General features: G+C 38.1%; 1 protein-coding gene across 19 annotated transcripts in view; it reads left to right on the top strand.

Moving 5' to 3' along the window:
- The window catches only part of ADGRL2 (adhesion G protein-coupled receptor L2), a 203,627-nt gene extending 191,495 nt beyond the window's left edge, over positions 1-12,132 (top strand). For 4 of the 19 annotated variants that reach the window (XM_025201631.1, XM_025201635.1, XM_025201632.1 and 1 more), the window contains 4 exons: positions 1,195-1,323; positions 1,760-1,856; positions 5,049-5,177; positions 8,492-12,131. In XM_025201631.1, the coding sequence (XP_025057416.1) occupies positions 1,195-1,323; positions 1,760-1,856; positions 5,049-5,177; positions 8,492-9,246 (1,110 nt within the window). In that variant the 3' untranslated portion in view covers positions 9,247-12,131. Of the gene's footprint in view, positions 1-1,194; positions 1,324-1,759; positions 1,857-5,048; positions 5,178-5,401; positions 5,484-7,747; positions 7,801-8,491 lie in introns of all 19 variants that reach the window. The other 15 variants (XM_025201636.1, XM_025201639.1, XM_025201640.1 and 12 more) reach the window with 10 other exon arrangements.
- The last annotated feature ends 13,515 nt before the right edge of the window (positions 12,133-25,647 follow it).

Genomic DNA, 25,647 nt, shown 5'->3' on the forward strand with positions numbered 1-25,647 from the left:
TTAGAAGACTTAAGTCTTAATAATTTTGAAAACAAACTTAGGAAGCACATTCAAATAGACTTTGGAAATGTGAGTTGAACACTTCGGAAAATTTTACCCACCGCATCTTTTACTGCTTCATACAGTGCTGCTATATTGTGTATGCTGTAGGACTAACTGATTACCTAAATAGAAAGCAGCTGTTTTTTGGACACATTAAAGGGAATAAGATGTTCCCTAATGACTTTTATATTAAAAAAACACATCTAGTTATAAAGCTAAAATAGTTGTTTATTTGGAAAGTGAAAGTAACTGAAACCTTCCATTAGTTTTAATTAATTTTTATTTTAAAACACGTGAAGCTGCAGGGTTCAAACATCCGAGTTCTGCCAACCTTCCTAGCAACAAATTTTAAATGTTATGTTCCTACTTAAGTTCTTATAAATTAACTCATGGCCCAGATTTCAAAATTCACATCTTGGCACTGAAACATAACAGTAGGAGATCTACTGATGTAGTTGGTCCCTCTTCATAGACTTGATCCATTTTATTTGTCAGGATCATACATCACTGAAGGAGGTGTGGCTATCTTAATTATCAGCAGCTTGCATTGGATATGGTAAGATTTGTATAAAAGTGTGTTAGTTTCAGTTTAGGACCCATTGGTTTTCAGGAAGGTGGTAAATTATATGGCTAGCATTCATGCATATGAATGCCACTTACATCACCATGTCCATTATTCAAGGATAGGAAGATAGGCCTCTGCACCAAAAACAAATGCAAGAAAACCTAGAGGAAGTGAGGGATTTCGGGGAGGGAATTCTTGCATCCTAATATTTTACTTATTCCTGTGTGAAAACAGTCATAGTATTACAAAGGGTTTACATACAGAACTATGTAAAGATATGCAGCAGCTTGATTTTCATCTGTTTCTTTTACTGTGACACTATAAAATAATTTATTTAAAATTTATTAAGAAGTGGTGAATGGCAAATAAGCTTCATTTAATAATAGTGCACACCTGAAAAATGTCTGCCATTTTTTTTTTAGATAGTGGTCAGGATTTCAGTACACATGAACTGGAAACTGTTTCTTTGCTTGAGAAATATTTGAAATGCAAGATTACTTCCTTTTCCCAATGGAAATATTATCAGCTATACGTATATAGATATACCTATATATCTATATTTTAAATTCCCAAATGTGTGTCTACAGGTACGTAAGGAATATGGCAAGTGCTTTCGGCACTCCTACTGCTGTGGTGGACTGCCAACTGAGAGCCCCCACAGTTCAGTGAAGGCATCAACAACAAGAACTAGTGCTCGCTATTCCTCTGGCACTCAGGTAACAAAGACTTGACAGCATCTTTTAATTAACCTTATTTATAAAAAGCCTACTGAGATGTGTTCCATTCATATGCACTAATTGTCTTCTCATAACTATCTAAATGGCAAGTACAGGCTTTTATATGGTAGGATTGATTTCTTTTTAAACTTTTCCTCAAGGTTTGTTTTCAGTTTGTTCCTATGCAAACTTCATCTTTTTTTGTTATCAGGGAGCTGGTTTGTGGCAAGGGTACCATTGTGTTTTATCTAACTAGATTTTACTAGATTAGACTTTTTATAAAAAAAAGGAGCCATAGATTCACTTTGAACCAAAGAAATTATTTAGTGGAAAGTCAGAAACTATGTGAATACTTCACATGATGGCACTGAACGAGGAAAAAAGGCTTTTTGCAACTTAAAACACCATGTTTATTTTTCCCTGCTTGCATTAACAGAGTCGTATAAGAAGGATGTGGAACGACACTGTGAGAAAACAATCGGAATCTTCCTTTATCTCAGGTGACATCAACAGCACTTCAACACTTAATCAAGGTCAGTCACTGGGAACATTTCAATTTTAGAAGACTTAGATTTATAGCATTTGACAGATAAGAGTTGGGAAAAAAAATGTGTTAGGAAAAAAACCTGGAACAAATGTTCTCTAAAAGTATAGTTTTAAAGTCTTCCACAAGCACATTTTAAAACCTTGTTCATTCAACCTGCCCGCTTGCTATAGAAGTTGACTTTCTCCATTCATGGGAAGTGTATTTAAATAAGTTTCATCAATAATTTAGCTTAAAAGCAAGAACATAATTTTAAACCTTTCCTAACCTTTATAGGTTAAATCTCAACTAGAAATACCACTGCAGTACCATTTTAGTGCTTATATGAGACTATGATTTTTAGACTCAGAAATTTTCCCAGTGAAATCAAGTTGACACCATATCTATGCAAAAGACACCTGTAAAAGTTTTTTTTGGTTTTTGTTTGTTTATTTTTGCAGGGGCGGGGAGGAGAGGGGAGGGAGTTCTCTCTCTTCCAGTGAATATGTTATACTTTTTGTAACTGGTATCGTGAGGGCATTATCATGTGTGGCCCCCCAAAAAATCACAGCCATGCCATCTGGATTTACTCTTCTGGAAGGGAAAATTTGATTAACTCTTTAATTCAATTGAGAATTATGTAACGCACATACTTAGCAGTGCAAAGGCCTCAAACTCGTATCCATACCCAGTCAAGATGGAGGGCCATTCCAGCTTCAGTCATCTCATGATCCTGTTCCACATTTTCTCACAGAGGGATTGGGCTCATTCACAAAATGAGGACTGTCCTGTACTACAGCTAAATCCAAAAGGCGGTCACCCTGCCTATTCTAGTCCAAACTTAACTTTTTCCCAGCTGCTTAACCAAGTTGTGATAAAAGGGTATAGGAACTGGAGCTACCTGCTGTAGGCTTCGACTAAATCAGCAAAATTAGAAAAAGGAAGGTAGCAAAACTTCTGTTATTGTTGTTGCCCAGTATAGTGGCTGCTGTCTTCTAGCTAAAACATTGAAGAACCCTGACTAACATAGAACCAGAGTACCTTCCATTCAATAGCTAAATACTGGTCCTGACCTGAAAATAGGAGAGGGGAAGGCAAAAGTCAAAACGAAACACAAAACAAAACAAATTTGGGTTCCTGCCCAGGGTGAATTTACTTCCCATTCTCAAATATGAAAGTTACTAACCCCAGTGAAATGTCCTTTCATTCTGAATCTTGAAATCAACTCTGAACTCGGGTGAACTTCAGTTTACCCATTGCTAGGTAGGAAGAAGAGGAGTTTCCTGCTGCTCTAGCCTGCTCATTTAAATATCTTGATGAGGTCAGCCAAGCCTGTCTGACTCTAACCTGCATTACAGTCCTATCAATCCTCAGGCTTGTTCTCTGTATGTGGTTATACTTATCTTTCTGCGCATCCTTTCATAGCATCTTACAAAGTGAACTTGGGTTCATAAAAACTTGTATTCTCTCTCTCTATATATAATTTAGTTAGTCTATAAAGGTGCACATCTACCCTGCCTTCTTTAGCTAACTCACAGCAGAGTTCAGACCTCATACCATACCACTATGCCACAGATTCAAGACTTTTCAAGGAAGTGTCATGACCAGCCGATCATCTTTCAGTTGAGCCACACAGCCAAGCTCGTAAAAATAGGGATCTCCATTGTTTCACAGTGACACAAATCTAAACAAGTGCTTTTTTAATGAGCATCTGATGAAGTAGGCTGTCTATTGTCAGCATCAAACAAAGGAGGAGGTGTTGCCTATGAAAGTTCATGCCTCTCTGAACCCATTAGTCCCTAATATGCTATCCTGCCCTACCTTTTTGCCTTTAAAAAAACTTTTAGGATAATGTTAAGACAAAAATGTGGTTGGTAAAAGAAAAAATATAGATCTGCCAATAATATATGTATTAGAGTCCTTTAAATTAAAATTAGAATGGAAATGCATTTGCTTTAGTGTTTCTCATTATGTCTAGATTGCAACAAAAAAAATGGTAAAAATCCATCTAATTGTTAACTAAATGAAATTACTGTCAAATAAGATTAGCATAATCTGTCAGTAAAAGAACTCCCTGAACTCCATGAATTTCTGCTACCTAGGCTAAAATATCTCTAGCAGGGTAAAGGCATTAATATTTAAACATCTTCTGTTATTGCCTGAACAAGATCCTAATAAATTTAAATACTATGTGAAAATTTAGATGGTTCTCTAGTTCTCTTCCAACATATCATGCATTCAGGGAACTCTGGTCCTGAGCCTCTGCGCTGAAACACAGTATGTCATATGTTGACTATTACCTTAATGGGTTGTTTAAAGCTATGTGTTCAATCAGTGGTTTAAGTTTAATTTATCTTCAGTTTTCTGACTTGTCTTCCCTTTTAATTATTAGGAGTCTTACAGATTAACTGTTTTATAAACATTTAGTGCATAGTAAAATTATTCTGAAACATTGTGTAACAATTAGTAAGTGTTGGTGCACAAGTTTAAAACTGAGAAATATTTGTTCTATCGTGTAACTTTTCACTTTTGCTTGTTGAGATACTTGTGTTAAAAATAATTCAGCATTCAAAACTTTGTTTAAAACCTGGCGGATAATTGTGCAGCATGAATTTGTTTGACCTTAAAGAACATATGAATGGTTTGATTTCTGAAGCAAAACATTTTGTTTTCCTCTCAGCATGTGTGCTTTTGCATATACTAAGACAGGCTTGTTGCAGTGTGTCATCCGCTGTTACTGTTTAAAGGAGTTACTCCCTTCCCTTTTCCCTCTGCTTTTAGTAAACTTAGCCATAACCCAGATGGTTTCATAAGCTCTAAATTAATATAATTTGGATTTCTCAGTTCTAGACCACCATGTTTTAAGGTTATTGTTTTTAAGCTATAATATCTTGAACTAGAACCGTGATCTCTTTGCATTTAATTGCTATTTTTGTTTAACAGTGGTTTTGCATAAATTAGTAAATGTCATTCTCAGCAGGTGTTTGCTTTAGGGATTTGAGCAGCACCTGTGAATTACAGAAATTTAACTATATTTTCCCACTTCTCCAAATTAGTAGCTCAAATACATTCAGAAGTTTTTACCCAAATTATATTTGACAAGGTGTACATGACTCATGATGAATAAAAAAAGAGACTTTGTAGAAATTGCTGGGATAAAAATTAAAGAACTGACAACTTTTTTTCTGTTTCTTTGCTTTAGGAATGACTGGCAATTACCTACTAACAAACCCTCTTCTTCGACCACATGGCACTAACAACCCCTATAACACATTGCTCGCTGAAACAGTTGTATGTAATGCCCCTTCAGCTCCCGTGTTTAACTCACCAGGTGTGCTTACACTTACTGAATAAACTTGCATTTCTTTTGCTCTAAGTCCTTTCTTCTCTCTAAATAGAAAATCAAGTTGCATTATCCTTGTCCTGCATTCTTAATTTCTGTCAGTTTAAGAAATACTAGTGTTGCCAATGTTAGGCTTGTAAAACTGCACTATATTATAGTAATGCCTTTGCTGTAATAGTATTTACCAATAATTATCCATGTTTTTAACACAGGTGGCATAAATCTTAATATACTATTACAGGACTGACACCACATGGTCCGAGAGCCCATCTTCAAGATATAAATCACTTAGAGGTATCATGTCTATGCAATATAAGGTTCAGTTGACTCTAAAGCTTGCTGAGAAAAAAAAGTGCTAATGGAGCTGATTAGATAATAAAGCATGCAAGGCATCTTGACACCTTTGAATATCCTGGTGTAGAAAATTGCATCCAGCTTTAAATAAAGCCAAACTATAGTATAGTGCAGCTTTATGTTAGCTTATTTCTTCAGGAAAATCTTGAGGTTATAATTAGGACAGTTTAGTTCTGTAAGACTAAAGGGTGTCATCACTAATTTAACTTTTTGTGATATTATCCAATTGCTTTTCTTAACTAGAGTAGTTCATAAATTAATATTAATCTAGTATTTACAGTTTTAATGAGTCATCAGGTATTACCTCTAGTATAACTGAAATTCTATTTGTTTGAAAACCTTTGACAAAGTAGAGATCATAAAACCTTGTTTCCATTTTTTTATTTAAATTTCTTTTTAAAATGAACTGTAGTTTCTATTTTCATTCTCTTGTTTTCTTACTTTCCTTATGCTTTCCTCTAGCAACCTACAGAGAGACAAGTATGGGAGTAAAACTTAACTTTGCCTATCAAATGTAAATTTTTTCAGCATGATTTTTAATGGGCACAATTAAAACATAACTAGCGGTCATGAAGTAGACTCAGCGGGCAAGTGGTTCACAATTTGCAAATGAAATGTTTTCATATTCAAACAGTATTTGTATACTGCTTTTGGAAAAGAACATGACGTCTGTAGCAAATCCAATCGGTATTAGAAGATGTACAATGCTGAAATAATTTGCTATTTAAAACCAAAGCAATGTCAAGCAGAAATGCTTAATAATTTACTTTTATATTTCTACATTCCCACAGTAATCTTGCTACAGGCCATGGAAAGACTTCAAGTGAATTACCTGATCACGGGCAACAAAACTTGCCTCTTCAACTCAAATATATACCAGTCTATTTAACCCTGCAGTATATCATAGAAAACTCATTTTGAATTATCAAATATGTTTTGGTATCTGCTGAGCAGAGGAAAGAGAATTAAAATTATAGAAATCACTTTCATGAGGGAAATGAATGCCAGCATGTGGTCCATGTGTTGCCTATTATTATAAATGCCATATGTTCTGTGTGGCTAAAACCTCTGCAAGAAAGATCTTGGAACATGTATGAAATTACAAAACTACAAAGTTGTTTAATCAAAGCTTAAAGAGGCCTTTCAAACAACCATCATTACTTTGTCTAATTTGGGACACATGGAGAGCTTGAATAGCACAATACAAAATTACTTGCAAATTTTGAAATGGAGAATTCCATTAAAAAAAATCAGTATGTTGTTATCAAAAAATGTTTCAGGACAAAAATGTATCCCTTTCCTTTAAAAGGACAAAAAGGGTTTGTTTTTTTTCCCAGAAGAAATTTGAATTTTCTAAGATAAGCTGCAGCTTTAAATCTGGAACAGAAATAAAACAGAAAATCTATAACCCTTGGAAACAATTTTTTTATCCTATACTCCTCCAAGCCTTGCATATAATGCAGCAGCCTCACAGTGGTCAGTTTCATTTCAATAGCATCACTCTTCATTCTTTCTTTATTTCCAGACATATCTGTAGATAAAGTGATTTTCTAGGAATCCACTAACAAATAATCTAACTTTCCATGGTACAGACTGTTCAGTTTCTTTCAAAACTTTCTCTCTTTCTTTGCCTGGGAAGCACTGTGATGTCATAGTTTACATGTCTTTGTGTCTATAGAAATTAAATTTCTTTATTACAAAAAAGAGCTTGTCATCATAAGATTCCAGGTTTTTTTCCCTAAACTTCTTTTCATATCTCCAACAGATCTACCCAATCTGTCATTCCTCCAGCAGCTTTAAGATGTCAGCCATGGCTGATTTTCTCCTCCCATTCCATAGCTAATATTTATTCTTTGGTTTAATTTCTGTGACCCATACTTACAGAAATTCCTAACATTTCTGCATTTGACCTCCATGTCCACAGTGTCTGTGGGCCTAACTCTTAATTGACTATGCTGGTTCATTCAGTGCTGTCACTGTGACTGATGCAGACTGCAGGGCTGCAGGCGAACTTTGACCTTTAGAAGCCTGAGGCCATTGTTGGCAGACAGAATATTAGTGCAAAAAATTACGTTAAGTGGGAAAAAAGCTGTTATTGCTTAGTAATCTAATTTGCTGAACCCTTGCTCTGACTACGTTGCTGAGAAGCTTAGTAATTCTTCATCATGTTACAATAAATCATTTTACTTTCTTTTATATATCAGCTACTCTTAGGCCAGATAGCCTGAGCAGACAGACATGATGTGAGTTGTCCAAAGTGAGTCATTCCACCTGCTGTCTATCGTGTTGTTGGATGGTGCTTGTGGGCCCCGCTCCCTTTAGTGTGAAAGATGGCTGTCCTTGTTTAACATAAATTCTTTGTATTTGTCCATTTTTTCATTCTTTTCTTTACTTCATCTCCAGAAAAAAAGGAAAATGTTAGAAACGTTGTTAAAGTAGTTGCTTGCCAGTTATGTGGGTTTATGTTATACATTTACCTTCAGTTATGTATGTGATCTAATTCCTTTTTAATTTAGTGTCGTTTAGGACAAATTCTGTTAATTTTATTTTTCTAAACCATGGTGTTGTACTTTAAAATGTAAATGTTTTTACAAATAAATTGCTTTGCATTACATATGCAAGGGCATGGAGTGAATAGTTTCTTGTGGAAGAGTCATAAAACTGACCTTAAATTATGAAATCAGAATTCCACTGTTCTCCCCCAAATTTCTAAATTGATGTGCCACTCAAGCCCACAGGAAAAAAAAGTATTATTTTGAAATACATCTTTCCTATATAAGGTGTGCAACCATTTACAGTTGGGAATGTTCAATAACCATAATGTTTCTCAAGCCTTACTTCCAAGTACAACTTTGTCCTGAACTACATTAAAGAGTTTTGTACAAAAAGAAGAAGAATTGGCCAAAGGGTGCCAGGCAGTAACCCAGACTGTCCCTTTTCTGTTTCAGGACATTCACTGAACAATGCCAGGGATACAAGTGCCATGGATACTCTACCGCTAAATGGTAATTTCAACAACAGCTACTCACTGCGCAATGGAGACTATAATGACAGTGTGCAAGTTGTAGACTGTGGACTAAGTCTGAATGATACTGCTTTTGAAAAAATGATCATTTCAGAATTAGTGCACAACAATCTGCGGGGCAGCAGCAAGAACCACAACCTAGAGCGCACGCTACCAGCCAAAGCTGTGATAGGCGGGAGCAGTAGTGAAGATGATGCCATTGTGGCAGATGCTTCATCTTTGATGCACAGTGACAACCCAGGACTAGAGCTTCACCATAAGGAGCTTGAGGCACCACTTATTCCTCAACGGACTCACTCCCTTCTGTACCAGCCACAGAAGAAAGTGAAGACCGAAGGAACTGACAGCTATGTCTCACAGCTGACAGCTGAGGCTGAAGACCACCTACAGTCCCCCAACAGAGACTCTCTTTACACAAGCATGCCCAATCTTAGAGACTCTCCTTACCCAGAGAGCAGCCCTGATGTTGAAGAAGATCTCTCTCCCTCCAGGAGGAGTGAGAATGAGGACATTTACTACAAAAGCATGCCAAATCTTGGAGCTGGCCATCAGCTTCAGATGTACTATCAAATCAGCAGGGGTAATAGCGATGGCTATATAATTCCCATTAACAAGGAAGGATGTATTCCTGAAGGGGATGTTAGAGAAGGACAAATGCAACTAGTGACAAGCCTTTAATAGTGTAGCAAAGAAATATTAAAGGCCACATACAAGTATTAAAAAGACTTAATTGGCCCCATGCAGGCTCCCTCATATCTGCTCGAAGAGACAATTCTGTTCACCCTGTGGTTCTCCAATGTAGAGGGGATGATGGACCTTGCAGTTCTGTGAATTTTTATAAAACAAAAACTTTGTATATACACAGAGTATACTAAAATGAATTATTTGTTACAAAGAAAAGAGATACCAACAAGGTATTTTAAGATTATCTTCTGCTGCTGAATTTAAGGAAATTGTGAAACAAAGAAAAAACTTCCCAGCCATTTTACTGCAGCAGTTTGTGAACTAAATTTGTAAATATGGCTGCACCATTTTTTTTGTAGGCCTGCATTGTATTATATACAAGACGTAGGCTCTAAAATCCTGTGGGACAAATTTACTGTACCTTACTATTCCTGACAAGACTTGCAAAAGCAGGAGAGAGATTCTGCATCAGTTTGCAGTTCACTGCAAATCTTTTCCATTAAGGCAAAGATTGAAAACATGTCTAACCACTAGCAATCAAGCCACAGGCCTTATTTCATATATTTCCTCAACTGTACAATGAACTGTTCTCATGAAAAATGGCTAAAGAAATTATATTTTGTTCTATTGCTAGGGTAAAATAAATACATTTGTGTCCAACTGAAATATAATTGTCATTAAAATAATTTTAAAGAGTTTGAAGAAAATATTGTGAAAAGCTCTTGGTTGCACATGTTATAAGCTGTTTTTATTACACTCTGTTCATAGTACTATAGTATGTTTAAAATGCAAGTTCTACCCATTTTCACTTATTTTTCACTGTAAACAGTGTTCTGCTTTGACAAGTTAGTTTTTATTCTTACGTTTAAATTTTTTATTGCCAAAAGAACATAACATCGGGGGAGAAATTTTTCTTAGAAGCCAATTATGCCAAGCCTTGCACAAATTTGGTAAAATCTAGCTAAGATTGTAAATCAGTTCCCTGTTCATTCTTTAATCAGGGTTGAGTTGGGAGGGGAAAAGGGGACACTGGACACGTCTCACAAACTTTCTGGTGAACAAAGGTGCCTCTCCTTTTTAAAAAATAAAATTAAACATGAATAGTACTCTTCCATATTCCTTCTGCCTATATTTAGTAATTAATTTATTTTATGATAAAGATCTAATGAAATGTAAATTTTTTCTGCAAAATTCTGCTTTTTTTCATCCCTTTGTGTAAACTGTTAATAATGAGCCCATCACTAATATCCAATGTAAAGTTTAACACCTGTTTGACAGTAAATAAATGTGAATTTTTTCCAAATAGGTAAAATGTGCATTATTATGTATGAAGTGGAATTAGCACTAAACTTCCTTTGACCCAAGTGTATTTGTTTTGCTTAAATTGCTCCCTAATATTTCATTATTTAAATTTTAAAAATACAATAGAATCTGTATGTCTGTTTCTACTGAATAGAGGTCATCATTGCTGTTTAGCATTCTAGTCGCAATCATATATGATCAAAATCAGATACATGAGCTCCATTATGAAATTGTAATATAATCTCATACATTTACATAACAGATTTTATTTTTTAAGTAGGAATCTGTACTAAAATTAAAAATTGTGGTAAGCTCTACAGTCCTATTTTGGGCAATGGTAATTAGATGTTTTTAAATAGTAAGGAAGATGTATTTTTGCAGAGAGAAAAATTTTAAGTTGCATTTCTATAGCAGTGTATTTAAAGTGCTGTACAAACAATCACAGCACCATTTGAATATTAGGAGCTCAATTTTTACCCAGTTGGGAAGCTGAGGTATGGAACTGATGGCCCTGCTGAAGACGTAATCAACAAGTCCATTGTGAAGTTGGGATTTGGAATTCTAAACTTTCCTATTTCCCAGACTTCTCTTCCTTCCTGTATATCAGTTGCTTATGGTGTGAGGATGCGGAGTATAGTTTTTTTTCTGTATATATAAACTATGTACTGATTAACCCTGATTATCTAAATAGCTCAGAGAATTTTTTTGAAAATTAAAATGGCAAATAAATAAAAGGACAGTTCAAGGAAATATTTCTCAATTTTGAATCATCCAAACTCCAGAAAATCAGAGTTCAGATAGCTAGACCTCATCTGCATTGTAACTAGGATGTTCAAAGATAAGCAACAGCTGCAAACTAAAGGAAAAGACATGTAAACATGTCGTCCAATTGGTAGAGCCTGCCAACAGGTTCCTTAATGCGGTCACCTTTGCAATGTATTCCTTTCAGGTAAGTGGGCTTTTCATCAGAGGCTGACTTCTATTTCCTGTAAGTGCTTCAAAGTCTGGAAGCTGAACTGTTATGAAATTAGAATTTGTCCTGAGCCAGGAATAACATTAGATTTTTTGGGATCAAAATGATTTCTCAGTATCGTGTTGCAAACTTGGAAATTTATTTATTCACTTCTTGTGAGGATAGTCAGGCTTTATGGATTTGAAAATTTCTGTGTGCAAATATGTACTTGGTATATAAACTACAAATTAACTTAAGGTAGAATCTAGCAACCTTTTATTCATTTGAGTAACCCTCAGTTTTGTGTGTAATCCAATTGAAGGCAGTGAGATTATTTGGTTGAATAGGATTTATAGTATTGTGCACTCAAATTACATGGAAAGTTAAAATGGCAAACATCTATAAAACTAGGACTTTAACTGAAAAAGAATATCCACATACAAGGATAACAGAACAAATTAAGCTTAAGAGCACAGCTCTTTTTGCCTAGATATCCTAGAGAGGATTGATGTTTTTATTGCCTTTTTTCAGTAGATGGACTGCAGTCTTCCTGCCTTATAACTTTGCTAATGAATGTCCTGTTCTGAACAAGTAGCTAACAAAAAAATAAAAAGTCATTGTTGGGCTAAATTCTCTATGGGTGTCATGCCTCAAAAGAATGCCTCTGTGTAATTACATGGCTGATGCTTGTTTGGTCTTGCTTCACATCTCATGCCCTATTGTCATACCATCTTGCATGTGAGCCCATATCTCACAGTTGAAACAGAGTTGGATGGAAGAATTCGATGAAAGAACTCTGAAGACAACCAATTTCTGCCAGAAGCAGCATTCAGGATTCAAGAAGTAGTTTTTCCTCAGAATCGGTACTAATTCCCTTGTGGGTACACTTCTCTGAAAGGTGCCATTTTTCAGCTGAGCTAGCTGTAAATATGGTTACGGTCATTAAATATTTGCAGGCATTGGTGGTATTAACTTCAGTGCCTTCGTTCAACTTGCCTTGAGTAATTTCATTCTATATGAATTCCTTCCAAACCTTTCAATGAGATGCTCTGAAAGTGAATGTTTATGTAATAGTACTGTGTAATGTTAAACAGCTGATACATTACAGCAGTAGGTAACATAAGCCTCACTGTGACTATCTGTGTAAATTCAATCCTGATGAAAGTAGATGTAATTTTACTTATATCGCTAGATTGGCCTATGGTTTGCGAATGTTATGAATGGTCAAATCTTAAATTCCTTTGAGATCAAAGACGATATAGAAAGACTGGAAAGAAATAAAGTTATTAATAAAACACATTAATTCAGCAATTTATATAGGCAGTAAAAGGTGTATAAAATCTTTTCTGCAAGTCAGCAACAAAATCTGTATCTGATGGTATATTTTACATTTTAAAACACATGAGAAAATGAGAAAATTACTTTTTGCAAGTCTCCAAAAGGGATGCTTCACATTAAATTATGTCATTAATCATAAAAATAAATCAGCAAAAAATAATTTTAATGTGAAGATAGTTTTTTTTTAAGAATGGCATCAAGAAGTTTGCAAAATGGTACTGAAGTGTAAGGACACCTCCATTACCACATGCACCTTCATGATCAATAGTCCAAAGTAGCTGTATGATGCTTCCACATCAGTATGTTCTTTCATCTAAATTTTATTCATATTTTTTAGAAATGATTTCAAAATTGTGCCACTTTGACTTGAAAGTGTTGAACCTACTTTTTTTCCCCAATCTTTTGATAAAACTACCTTCTGGCATAAAGCCAAGGTTTATAAACTCAATGTGAAGTTTAATTGCACAATTGGATTTTTAAACCTATGAAACCCTATATATAGTTATAAAAAGCAAATTTCATTGTGGTTTCAGAATGGCCAGATCTAGTGCCCTGGTAATACTGCTGCCAAGGGCAGTAAAATACTTGATTTTGTATTCTCTTGGCTGGTTCTATATAAGGCAACTGCCCTTGAAAAATTCTAGAGAAGGAATAACGTGGAAAGGAGGCAGTGAAATTCTGTAGTTCAAATGATTTGTCTAAAGGTGCTTGGGACAAAACCAGTGAAAAAGAGCATTTATAGCATGAGCTCTTTGAGAACTTGTTAGTTCTTGCTGTTAATGCAGGGCCTGTGCTGATCAATACCATCCCACTAAGTAAGCAGTTTCTACATAGGTGCCCTAAGAATACATGATGTCCTTCATTTAATCTGGAGGTGTGCATATAAATAGGGGAAGGATGCTGGAATGCTGCATCTTGGTCACCATTATACAGTTTCATGGCATATTTGCCTAGGTGACAGCTTAGAATTGTATTTTTTTTAAATGTTAATATTAACTGATTCCCAACAGGATTAAAATCTAACAGTATGCTAGGCAAGAGAGCAAGTAGATGGAAATAGACATGGAATAGAGATGGAATACTCCCATGTGGGGTGGAGGTGGGGATTTATTAACTTAGCTGAATATCTTGAGTTGTGAGTGTCATTTCAGCCAGTAGGGCTGTGCAAAGCTTCAGTCCCTGATTCAATTCGGCAGAGTTTTGGCCCAATTTGATGGCCGAATCTCCAAATCCCAATCAGATCAGAGGACCCTTTAGTCTCTCCAAATCGAATCAGAACCCTCTAAATCAATTCAGGAAGATTTGGCAATTCGGACATAGACCCGGTTTTAAATGTGTTATCTACATACCTCAAGGTACCAGGCAGCTCATGAATACTGAGATGGTGGGATGGATGGAGTGTCCCACAGGAACATGGGGTGTTCCCCAGAGTGCTTGGCAGCAGACCCAGAAGCGGACCAGGAGCACTTCTGGTCCACTTCCGGGGCTGCCGGGGAGCATGCAGCAGCTGTCCGGTTCAGCAACTGGTGCCTCCTGGAACTGAGGGGGACACCCAGTGTCCCTCTGTGGCTGATCACCAGGGCGGGGAGTGGGGAGCCCTACGCACTCAGCAGTGGATCCAGAAGTGGACAAAGTACTTCTGGTCCACATCCAGGTTCGCCTCTGAGCACGTGGGGAACCCTCCCTGCACTCCTGTGGGACACTCCATCCGTCCCACCATCGTAGCATTCACAAGCTGCGCCTGGTACCGTAAGGTAAGTCAAAAAAACATTTAAAGCTGTGTCTATGGCCAAAATGATAATTTTTTTCAGAATCAGCATCAAATCTTCATATTCGGATTTCGCCAAATCAAATCGGGGACAGTGATCCGAATCAACAAATTGAATCACTGTCCCAATTCAGGCCAAATCCAAATTGAATAGGGCCTGTTTCACACACCCATGTCAGTCAGTGTACTCCAACTAGGCTCTGGATTACAGATTCACCAAGGGCAGGGCTTCATGCTCTAGAAAGGATTCTTAGTGCTGAGGGGTTTTGTTTCTCTTCCAAAAACCTATATACCCACAGGATATATTCTGAGTGGTATTTCATTCCTGTCTAAAAGCATCATTAGTTTCTCTTTACTATATTATGTCACCATTAATCTTAAATTTTTCTCATCAGAAATTACTGGCCTGTGAAACAGATCACCATGGCCTTGCACCATGATATAGCCTGAATGGTTATAAATAGAAAGGTTGCAAAACTGCATGAGGCCAATACCCAGTGGCAAAAATGTGAAGACTTGACACACAAAATATATCAGCTGCAACCCAATCACCAGTGCAGGATCGATGACTGTAGAAGAATGAGTAGTTGTGGAGATGGGTTCCCACCAGGGAGCTCTAGTCAAGTAAATTATCTTCTAAAATTATTTCTATAGTTTCTGAAAATTCTTTAGGTTCCTAGTACACCATGTGTTATATTAACAGCTTGGGTGAAGGCTGCATATGGTTTAGTTGTTGCACCGGCACTTCTCTCAGTGCCCCCACAATCTTGTGGGGGGTGGGGAACCAGCTGGTGCCCCCCACTGCCTGGCCAACAAGGGCCAATCTCGGGGGTGGGCATGTGCCCTGCTAAACGCATTGCCTATATCCTGCAAACACTGCCAGCGGCAATCGGTGACTGCCCACAGACCCTGCCAGCAGTGGTGGCAGTGGCCAATCTCCAGGGGGCACGGCCAACTAAGTGGATGCACATGCATCCATGTGCATCCCCTATGCATCACCAATGTTTAAGGCTCCATGTTAGAATCCTATTAAGTACTTAGGAAGACAATTCATATAAGCACAACTTCTGTCTTGCAGCGTGGAAGGCATAGCTGAAGTAACTTGTTGCTGTTCTCATGGATCATAAAAAGTATTTTTCTTTTTCTTTTCTGTTATTTATTTACTTATTTATAGATTTTATTTATTTGCTGCTATTGAGTTGTTTGCCTCCATGATCTGTTCTGACCAGGGTGTTGATGTAGATGTATTCTTGAGACCCCCTTCAGCCCTATGTATAAATATCATTAATGCTATTTTAGATATATAATATATATTTCTGATATTATAAAAGGTAGAGCTGTGTGAAGCTTTGGTCGCCGATTCAATTTGGAAGACATTCGGTGGCCAAATCTTGGAATCTAAATCAAATCAGAAGACCCATTAATCTCTCTGAATCAAATCAGAAGCCTCCAATTCGATCTGGAGAGATTCAATGATCTGGCCATAGACACAGCTTTATGTTTTTTCTACGTACCTCAAGGTATCAGGTGCAGCTCGTGAATGCTGACATGGTGGGGCGGATGAAGCATCCCAAGGGAGCACGGGGGGGAGGCGGGGGGGAAGGGTCCTCCATGCATTTGGCGGCAGACCCAGAAGTGGACCAGAAGTACTTCAAGTCCACTTCTGGGTCCACCCCAGAGCACATGAGGGTCTCCCCCCCGCCCCCCAGCTTGGCGACTGGTGCCTCCTGGGTCTGGGGGGGCACCTGGGGTCCCCCCGCAGCCAATCGCCGAGCCCCCTCTCTCCTGCTCTGCTTCCTCCCAACTCCTATTATTACTGTCTATTCTAAACTGTTGCAAAATCTATTCTTTTAATTTGTTCACCCTTAAGTGCCTGCCCTTACCTCTAATCATCTTGTTGCCGATCCTCAATGCTCCCTTTTCTAAATAATTTAGACAGTAGGCATGTCTACATGGGCCGTTCTGGCGCCATTGTTTCTGCTGTCATTTAATACTTCCTTTGGGAAATACTAAAAAACAGCATAGTAACAGCTGGTACTGCGTACACACACGGTTATTTTTAGGCAGTATACGTCACTGTAGCGATGCTCTAAAATGGGTGTGTGCACCACTATGGCGACATAGCTGTGGTGTCATGGTTTTTCCCCGTGGATGCTATGTTGTCATAATGCATTTCTGCAGCAACATAGCATCATGGGTAGATGTGCCCAGTGACTACAGAATTGTGGCCATTATTTACACAGCATTATATTTTCGGTATTATTTTCTAGCCCTATTTTTGCACATCCTAATACTTGGTTTTCTTATTCTGCACATAAGCAGAAGTTGTCATTGAGATAACCATAGCAGTTATAGTTACAGTTAAGTGATTACAGTTAATTTAAAACCTCACAATTAATATATTTCCAATTATTTCCCTGAACACGTCAGCCTTGCATTTAATCTGTCATCATGCCTGTTCATCTGCTTTGTTAATCCAGGTCATTCATAATGTTCCCTAGTTCTGCTTAACAAACATCATTCTATGTTAATAACAAATGTTGCTCCCTCAGTGTTCATCCCTGCTCCTGATACCATTTAACTATTGAACAATGCTGGCCTTAGAACAGAGCTTAGGACACTGCACTGTTAATCTTTTGACATGACAAAAAATCGGCCATATAATCCTGCTCTGGTGTCTGCTTTTTAGACTGTTTCTAATGTATGATAGTACTTTACTTCTCACCTCATGAATACTTACTTTCTTTAACAGCCTATTCTGAGGAATTTTAAAAGGCTTTTATTTTTTGAAAGTCCAAATAAATGACATCAACTATTTTCCCCTGAGGAACTGTGTTATTGACACACTCAAAAGAATTTTAGTATATTGAAGAGGCACAATTTTCTTTTCCTACACACCTACACATCTGTCATCAAATTTCTGCATGTAGATTTCTATTTCTGGGAATGCCCACAACTGCCTGAGTCTAGCTCCAGCTCACATACCTATCTAGCCTATAAGGTTCAATCTAGTATGCCTTCTGAGAGCACAGCTACTAAAATGTCTTCAAAAGTAAGGGGAAGAGGGATTATACCCACCCACATTTTTTACCCAGCAACTCACTCATTAGGACTTTCATCCTGCATATAGAAATCCTAGACTCTTTGCCTCCTTTAGCATAAGGGGATTCAAGACCACAGTTATCTTACAGGAGAATATCTTCTAGGCTACGAGCTAGGAGCAGGGTGCTTTATTGCCTTATAGACTCTCAGTTTCGTCTGCAAAATTAAACCTCTCCTATCTCAAAATCATTACACAACCTTTCATTCTGTTGCACTGGATTTACAGATTTTGTTAGAAACTTCATAAATAAGGTGGACTTTATGGAAGAAATTGAAATTCGGTAGAATGCATCTGCAGTCTGAAGCACATGCCCTCCACCTCTTCCCCCACTTATGATGACTGGTGGTAGTATGTAGGGAAGGGTTATAAATAACCTATTTTTAAGGCTAAATAGTCCATCCAAATTGTGAATATGCAGCTGTAAAATAATTCATGATGACTTGTATATCTTTCTGGGAACACACAACCAAGCACACTCATCAGTAAACACAACTTCATGAACAAATTCCTCATGTACCTTGTTTTTGCTTGCGGCAGCTGAATGTCTGAATTAAACGGTTTTCAGACAGTCCTGAATCTAATCTGAATACCTATTTAAAAAAAGCACAGAAAAGCAACTAGCAGCTCACTAGCAAACAAGGCAATACATAATGAGGGTGCATAGACCCAGCCCTGTTTTACACCATTTATTACTGAATATGGATTGAAGATATTCCTGTCTTCCATCACTCTTGCCATTATCCCATCATGAAATTGTCAGAGCTGCCAGTCTTAAGTTTCCATAACCTTTTTTCACTGACCGTTTCAAATACCATTATGAATTAAAGTAGAATCAATGTTCTGGGTTTTGCATTTCTCTTATTTGTGCCATGAAGCAGAGTCCATGTGTGTCAGTCTTTTCCCTTTTTTGAAACTACATTGGCAAACATTTCTCCACTACTTGATCTGTATGGTTGATTGCGATTGTTGCAAGAATCTTACCAGCAACCACTGGTAAGGAGATTTTTTTGCTGATTGTGCAGCATGGAACAACGACCCTTGTTATGGACAATTTGAATGCTTTTATTTTATTGGGGAGATCACTTCTTGAAAGCACATCTCAAAAAGCTTTGTGAGACTTTGGAGTAAGTTAATATAAGAACATAAGTGCCATACTGGGTCCAACTGATGGTCCACCTGGGCAGTATCCTATCTCTGACATTGGCAGGAGCAGTTGCTTTAAAATAGGGGTGGACAAAGTCCAGCCCTTGGCAGACTCTATTTCCCAGGAGCCGCTGCCCACATTGCTGCAGCCAGTTTCTGTGGAGACCCCAGGAGTGGTGGGACAGTGACAGAGCGGGGCCAGGGTTTCCATGGAGACCAGCCCCAACAGCGCTGGCAGGGCACGCAGGTGAGCAGGGAGCTGCTCCAGGCCTGGGAACTTGCAGTGGTGACAGCGTGATCCAGAGCTAGGGCAGAACTGCATTCCATTGCCTGCACACCCCAGGCAGGGGTGTGCAGGCAATGGATTGTGACTCTGACCTGGCTCCAGACCATGCTGTCATTGCCACAGGATCCCAGCCCCAGAGCAGCTCCCTGCCCAGCCATACCCTGCCAGTGCTGCTGGGGCCAGTCTCCATGGAACCCCTGGGCCTGCTCTGTCATTGCCTTGTTGGATGAGAATGAGTGGGAAATTTGAGAGTTGATTGACCACAAGCACAAAGCCTTTTGTACTTGGCAGAACAACGTCAACTCCAAACAAAAGAAATTGAATTTCCAACAATCCAAGGCAGAGGTCCAAAGGAGGACCCACAATATGAAGAACAGATGGTGGGAAGACAAGGTGAAGGAGATTCAACATCTCACTGACATCCATGAGATATGTGTTTTTATGGATGCCACGAAAGCCATCTATGGTCCAAGAATGAAACCTAAGGATGGAGGAGACATGATCAAGGAAAGAGGAGCCATTAATGCCCATTAGAAGGAGCATTTTGAAGACTTTCATTTTTGAGAATGTTGTTAATTCCACCCCACAACAGCCAGTTGAGATGATCTCAGAGTCCCTCCAGCCCTTGAGGTGAGGAAAGCCATCAAGCAGATGAAGAATGATAGGGCATCTGGAGCTGAATCCCTGCTGAAAACTTCAAGCACAGGGAGAGGAGCTCACATTACAGCTCCATGTCCTCAACCTAAGGATTTGGAATGATGAGGAAATCCCAGGTATCCTCAGTGATGCCATGATTGTGACAATCTTTAAGAAAGGAGACAAGTGCAACTGTGGAAGTTTACAGAGGGATTGCCTTGCTGTCCACCACAGGAAAGATCATATTTAGAACCCTCATGAACTGCCTCCTACTTGCTAAAGAGCTCTTCCCAGAATCTCAGTGTATGTTTAGGGCATCAAGAGGCACAATTGATTATCTTCAGCTCCAGAAAAAAATGCCAGGAACAATATAAATTTCTCTATATGACCTCTTTAAGATCATAAAAGCCTTTGACTCTGTCAACTGAGGAGCACTGTGGAAGATCCTTCTGAAGTACAGATGCCCACTGTAATTCATCATCTTTCTTTGCGTGCTCCAGGATGGTATCTGAGTGGTGGTTGTCAATAATGTATCTATCACAGATCCCTCTGAGGTTATGATGGGACTTAAGCAAGGTTGTATCATTGCTCCAACACTCTTCTTAATATTCCTTACTGTGATGCTACATCTGACCACCAACAAGCTTCCAGTCAGAGTGGATCTAGCCTACCAAATGGATGGTAAACTCTTTAATCTCAGCTGACTGTGTGCCAAAACCAAGACCACCCTGACCTCAATCATCAAGCTCCAGTATGCTGATGTTTCTGTGATTGCTCACACGGAAACAGACCTTCAGGCAATCGTCAACGTCTTTACGAGGGCATAGAAGAAAATGGGACTGACACTTAACATTCAAAAGACTAAGATCCTTCATCAACAAGCTCCTAACGAGCAGTCCCCAGTTCTAGTAATTCAGATTCATAGTGAGACTGGAAAATGTTGGATATTTCCTGTACCTTGGAAGCCTTCTGTCACAGAAGGCTGACATCAATAAAGAAATCCAACATTGCCTCAGATGTGTAAGTGCGGCCTTCAGAGGCCTGAGAAAACAGGTGTTCAAAGACTGACATCAGATCTGAAACCAACCTCATGATTTATCAAGCAGTTGTGATCCCCACCTTACTGTACAGAGCTAGCATGGATAATGTACTGGAGATACCTCAAGTCACTGGGAAAGTACCATGAATGCTGCCTGAAAAAGCTCCTTCAGATCTAGTGGGAAAATAAATGCACCAGCATTAGTGGCCTCTTGCAAGCAAACACCACAAGCATTGAGGCAATGATTATTCAACATCAGCTTCACTGGGCCAGCCATGTCATCTGGATGTCCAATTCCAGAAGCAAGTTTTATTGTCCCAGCTCAATTAAAGGCATGTAACATGAGAGTCCAGAGAAGAGCCACGCGCATGATCAGAGGTCAGGGAAGCAGACCCTACGATGACAGGCTGAGAGCCCTGGGGCTCTTTAGCCTGAAAAAGCGCAGGCTCAGGGGTGATCTGATGGCCACCTACAAGTTTATCAGGGGTGACCACCAGCATCTGGGGGAACATTTGTTCACCAGAGCGCCCCAAGGGATGACGAGGTCGAATGGTCACAAACTACTTCAAGATCGTTTCAGGCTGGACATAAGGAAGAACTTCTTTACTGTCCGAGCCCCCAAGGTCTGGAACAGCCTGCCACCGGAGGTGGTTCAAGCGCCTTCATTGAACACCTTCAAGATGAAACTGGATGCTTATCTTGCTGGGATCCTATGACCCCAGCTGACTTCCTGCCCTTTGGGCGGGGGGCTGGACTCGATGATTTTCCGAGGTCCCTTCCAGCCCTGATGTCTATGAAATCTATGAAACATCGACATCAACTCAGGAGAAACTATCGCCCAAGACCGCCGCAAATGAAGGAAGAGTCTGCTGAAAGGATCTCGGTATTTTGAAACCTATGACGACAATAACAGGAGATGGAAAAGTAGGAACGGCAGAATCAGCATATTGTGAACAAAATGAAGGATCTGGGCTACCCACCCTGCACAGAATCATGTACCCAAGTTGCAACAGAGTCTGTTGATCCTGCATTGACCTCATCAGCTGTTCTTGGATCCATAGACAGGATGATCATGGAAGCCAATCATCCTCAACTGTGAGGGATTGCCAAAGACCTAAACTGACCTTCCTCTGCTGGGCAAATTTCACTTAATGCTGTCATGTTGATTCTAACTCTGGCCAATTCAGCCAATTCAATTCTTCATTCTGATACGAATACCACCCATATGTGTTTCTACATTCAAAGAGGTACGTTTAGTTTTCTTATTATTACAACAGCTGTAATGGAATAACTGTTAATTGTGATAGCCTGACCAGGGTGAGTGTGAAGCAAACAATGTATTGAATACTTTTTCTAGACTCTTCTCATACCATGGGTGAGTAGTTAAATAATTTAAAGGGTGGTTTTCTCACTCAGGGGCTCCCAAACTCCATTTTAATGGAATGAAGACTGGCTATATACACTGAACTGTCTGCATATAAGTTTGCAGATTCCAGTGTATCCATGTCTGCTGTTTTGCAACTTGCCTATTGCCATCAACCTTAGAAAAGTATTGATTTGGTAAGGTAAGGTGAAATAAAATGCATTTGCACATGAACTGGAGAAGCTCAAGGCAATAATTACCATGAAATTGGATATGCAGCTTTCTCCCATAACCTAACATCAAGCATACTCTAAATGTGGCTTGGTGAAGGAGAAGGTAGCTATAGACAAAGCACTTGTCTATATTCTGTAACTTACAGCTTACAGGCTTATTACTCAATATGTGGAGAACTTATAACTAGATATATGGAGGCCTCTGAAGCTTTAGTTTGTTTTTTTAGAAACACAAAAAGTAAAGAAATAGTGGCAGAGAGAGTTGGAGAGTTGAAGGGGCACAGCAACCTTGAAGGGTATATGAATGACAGAGTGTGGAGTGATTTTTTTTTTTTTCTTCATATCGTCTTTCCAGCTTTCCTTCCCCTCCTACACTGCTCAACTTCCCCATGCATAAGCATGGAAAGCTTCACCCAGGTCCATCTGCCTGTAAAATTTGGCAATTTACTCCAATTATTTTATGAAATATTTCTGTTCCTTCAACCTCATTAACCCATGTTTTCAGTGCCTCTGTTTCTGTGTGTAGAATGTAGTCTCACAATATTGTCATGGAAATTTACCAAGCCAGGCACAAATGTTATTTTTGAAGAATAGTGGATTTAACCTCAACTCCCATTAAAAATAAATCATAGTTCCTAATGAAAGGAAAGATGGTCCAGTGGTTCCATCCCTGCTTTACCACAGACAATCTAACTCTGGGCCAGTTACTTAGGGCCTGTTTTTTTTTATTTTAGTGAGTTAGGCACTGACACCTTTAAAATTCTGCCCTTCAGTCTCTGTGCCTTTCATTTAGCATCTATTAAATATGCTTTCTTATCTCAAAGAGATGTTGTGAGGTATTCTGGTACTATGGTATAATGTAGGTCATAGGGCACGTATAAATAAAGATATCACAATCTGGCTCAAGGAAAGTTATGTAGCTGGTGCCCCTTATAATTTTTTTTAATTCACACATCTGCCACGTCACCATGATAATAAAAGAACACATTTTTAATTTATCCATTAAAAGAGGAGTAGGTAGGTACAATTCTGCAGTGCTGACTCAAAGAAACTCAAATCATAATCATGGGTCAATCCCACAAGGTACTGTGCATTCACAAATGTAATTTGTGCACCGCTGCAGGATTCAATCATTGGCGTGCACTTGGAATTTTATGATTTTTAAAGAAGTCAAGGAATGTCTGAAGATTTTTGTTACAGATTTCTGTAAAAATTGGTAGCCACTGCTTGAAATAAATTTTTACTTTCGGGATTGCTTGGTCTGTCTGTATCAAGGTAGAGAAAATACTGATAGTTACAGAATATTCTAATTACATGACTTCTTGATTATTGTTCTATGGTTTGATAGATGTTGTGTTTAAGGTAATTTCAGATCATAACTTCCAGACTTTTTATGAAATTGTAAATCAAGTATGATTTATTTGCAGTTTTTTTTAATGCCTGCTCCCTCTAGCTTTTAATTTTAATTAGCACCTGTTACCTGTTCACATTGATGAGGGTATTAATTGTCACTACAGCACAGATGCATCAGTTTAATTTGTACTGCCACTTTGACTTTGTATTTCAAACCTCACAACCCTTTCAGCTGCAAAATATGGAACACTGTACAAATTACATTCTATTGTGATACTGAACTCCAGCTACTGAACACTAATAGTTTGATTTTTTTGTAACTTTTCATCCTTGGGAAAATCTATTATTGGGCATTTAAAAAATAAATAGTCCATTAGGAGATAAATATCTGCCTGAAAGGGTTTTTCTGCCATCCAGGTTTCTTTCTTATTACCATAGATTTTCCCAAAGCATCATTATTTCTTGAATAATTCTTAATCTAAACATTTGTATAATAAAGTAATATGAGTCACATTAAATACACTAAAACTAGTTTCTCGGGGGGAAAAAAGTCACTTCAGATGCAAGGATCCCTTCTCTAGGATCCAAAGGAACTTTAAAGCTAATCAACTTTATAGCAGCTATAAAAAAAAGTTGAATATTTTTCCACAGATTTAAAACTATGAAGAATATGACAAGATCTTGAAAATTTAGTTAATATAATCTGTTTTAACCATTTCAAATTCCGTACTCCACATTCAGAAATGACTTCATTGCCCATTGAGTAAGTTACCTACTGACTTCATATGGTATTTGGTCAAGCCTGTTACCTTAAAATATAACACATTCTTAGAATGCAGTTGGGAACATTACATTTTGCCTATTTTATCAAGTTCAAGTATCTTGAGTTTTACCAAAATTAGTAGAAAACATTTACTTGAAGTGCTTTCATGTGGTAGAATGACAAATCAGAATAATTAGGTTCTACATGCAATTATTATGCTCCACAAAAGCTTGGAAAGTACTGTGGGCGTGTATGCTCAGGAAAGCACTAGTTAGTTCTAAATTCATAACCCATTTGATGGACGGCTTTTCCAAATCAACAATTGCTTTAGCGATTTCATACTATTTCCATTTTGCTCTTGTTTTTTTCACAATCATAGCTCATTGCTGTTTCATAACATATGAAGTAGAAGGCCCCTACTCCTCTCTCAAGGGTTTAATAGCACAAGTAGTAATACAGTTCCATATTACTAAATTTCATTACTCTTGCAGAAATATACTAGCTTACTACAAACCATCTTACATATTCAAAGCTTAACTACATTTATTGTTTGTTTACTTAGACACTAATTTAAAAATCTCAGTAATATACAATGGGGTCTTCCAGTCGCTGGTTCAAATTAGCAAGGTTCCAAGAGGCTGCCAATTTAATATTCAGTTAGCTCTATTTTCTTCCATTAAAAACATTAAGTCCTTTGTTCAGTATGTGATATGCACAGAGAGAGAATAAATGTGAAATAGATATAATTTTGTAATTCAGCAAAACAAAACACTTACCAAGTCATGCTTTCAAGAGCTACATTTACTGTGCTACAAAAAATAAAGGCAGTTCTTAGGGCGGTCTGCACATGAATCAGTATACACACAGCATGTGTGATTCATAGAAACACAGCAGCAGGGGGACATGTTTAAGAAGATACCAGTTAGCAAAGATTAAAATAAATATCTGTTTTTATCCAAGTTATATACTTAATTTGTTGAATCAAAGGCTTATTTTTATGAGCAGATCTATGATTCTCCTACTTGAAGTGAACTCAGCCACAGAAGAGAACATGAAACCAGAGCACCACTTGCTAGCTACACTTCTACTGAGTGAGTTATGATGATGTTTAAGTGG

Source organism: Alligator sinensis, unplaced genomic scaffold, assembly GCF_000455745.1.
Source record: "Alligator sinensis unplaced genomic scaffold, ASM45574v1 scaffold952_1, whole genome shotgun sequence".
NCBI classification, from domain to species: domain Eukaryota; kingdom Metazoa; phylum Chordata; order Crocodylia; family Alligatoridae; genus Alligator; species Alligator sinensis.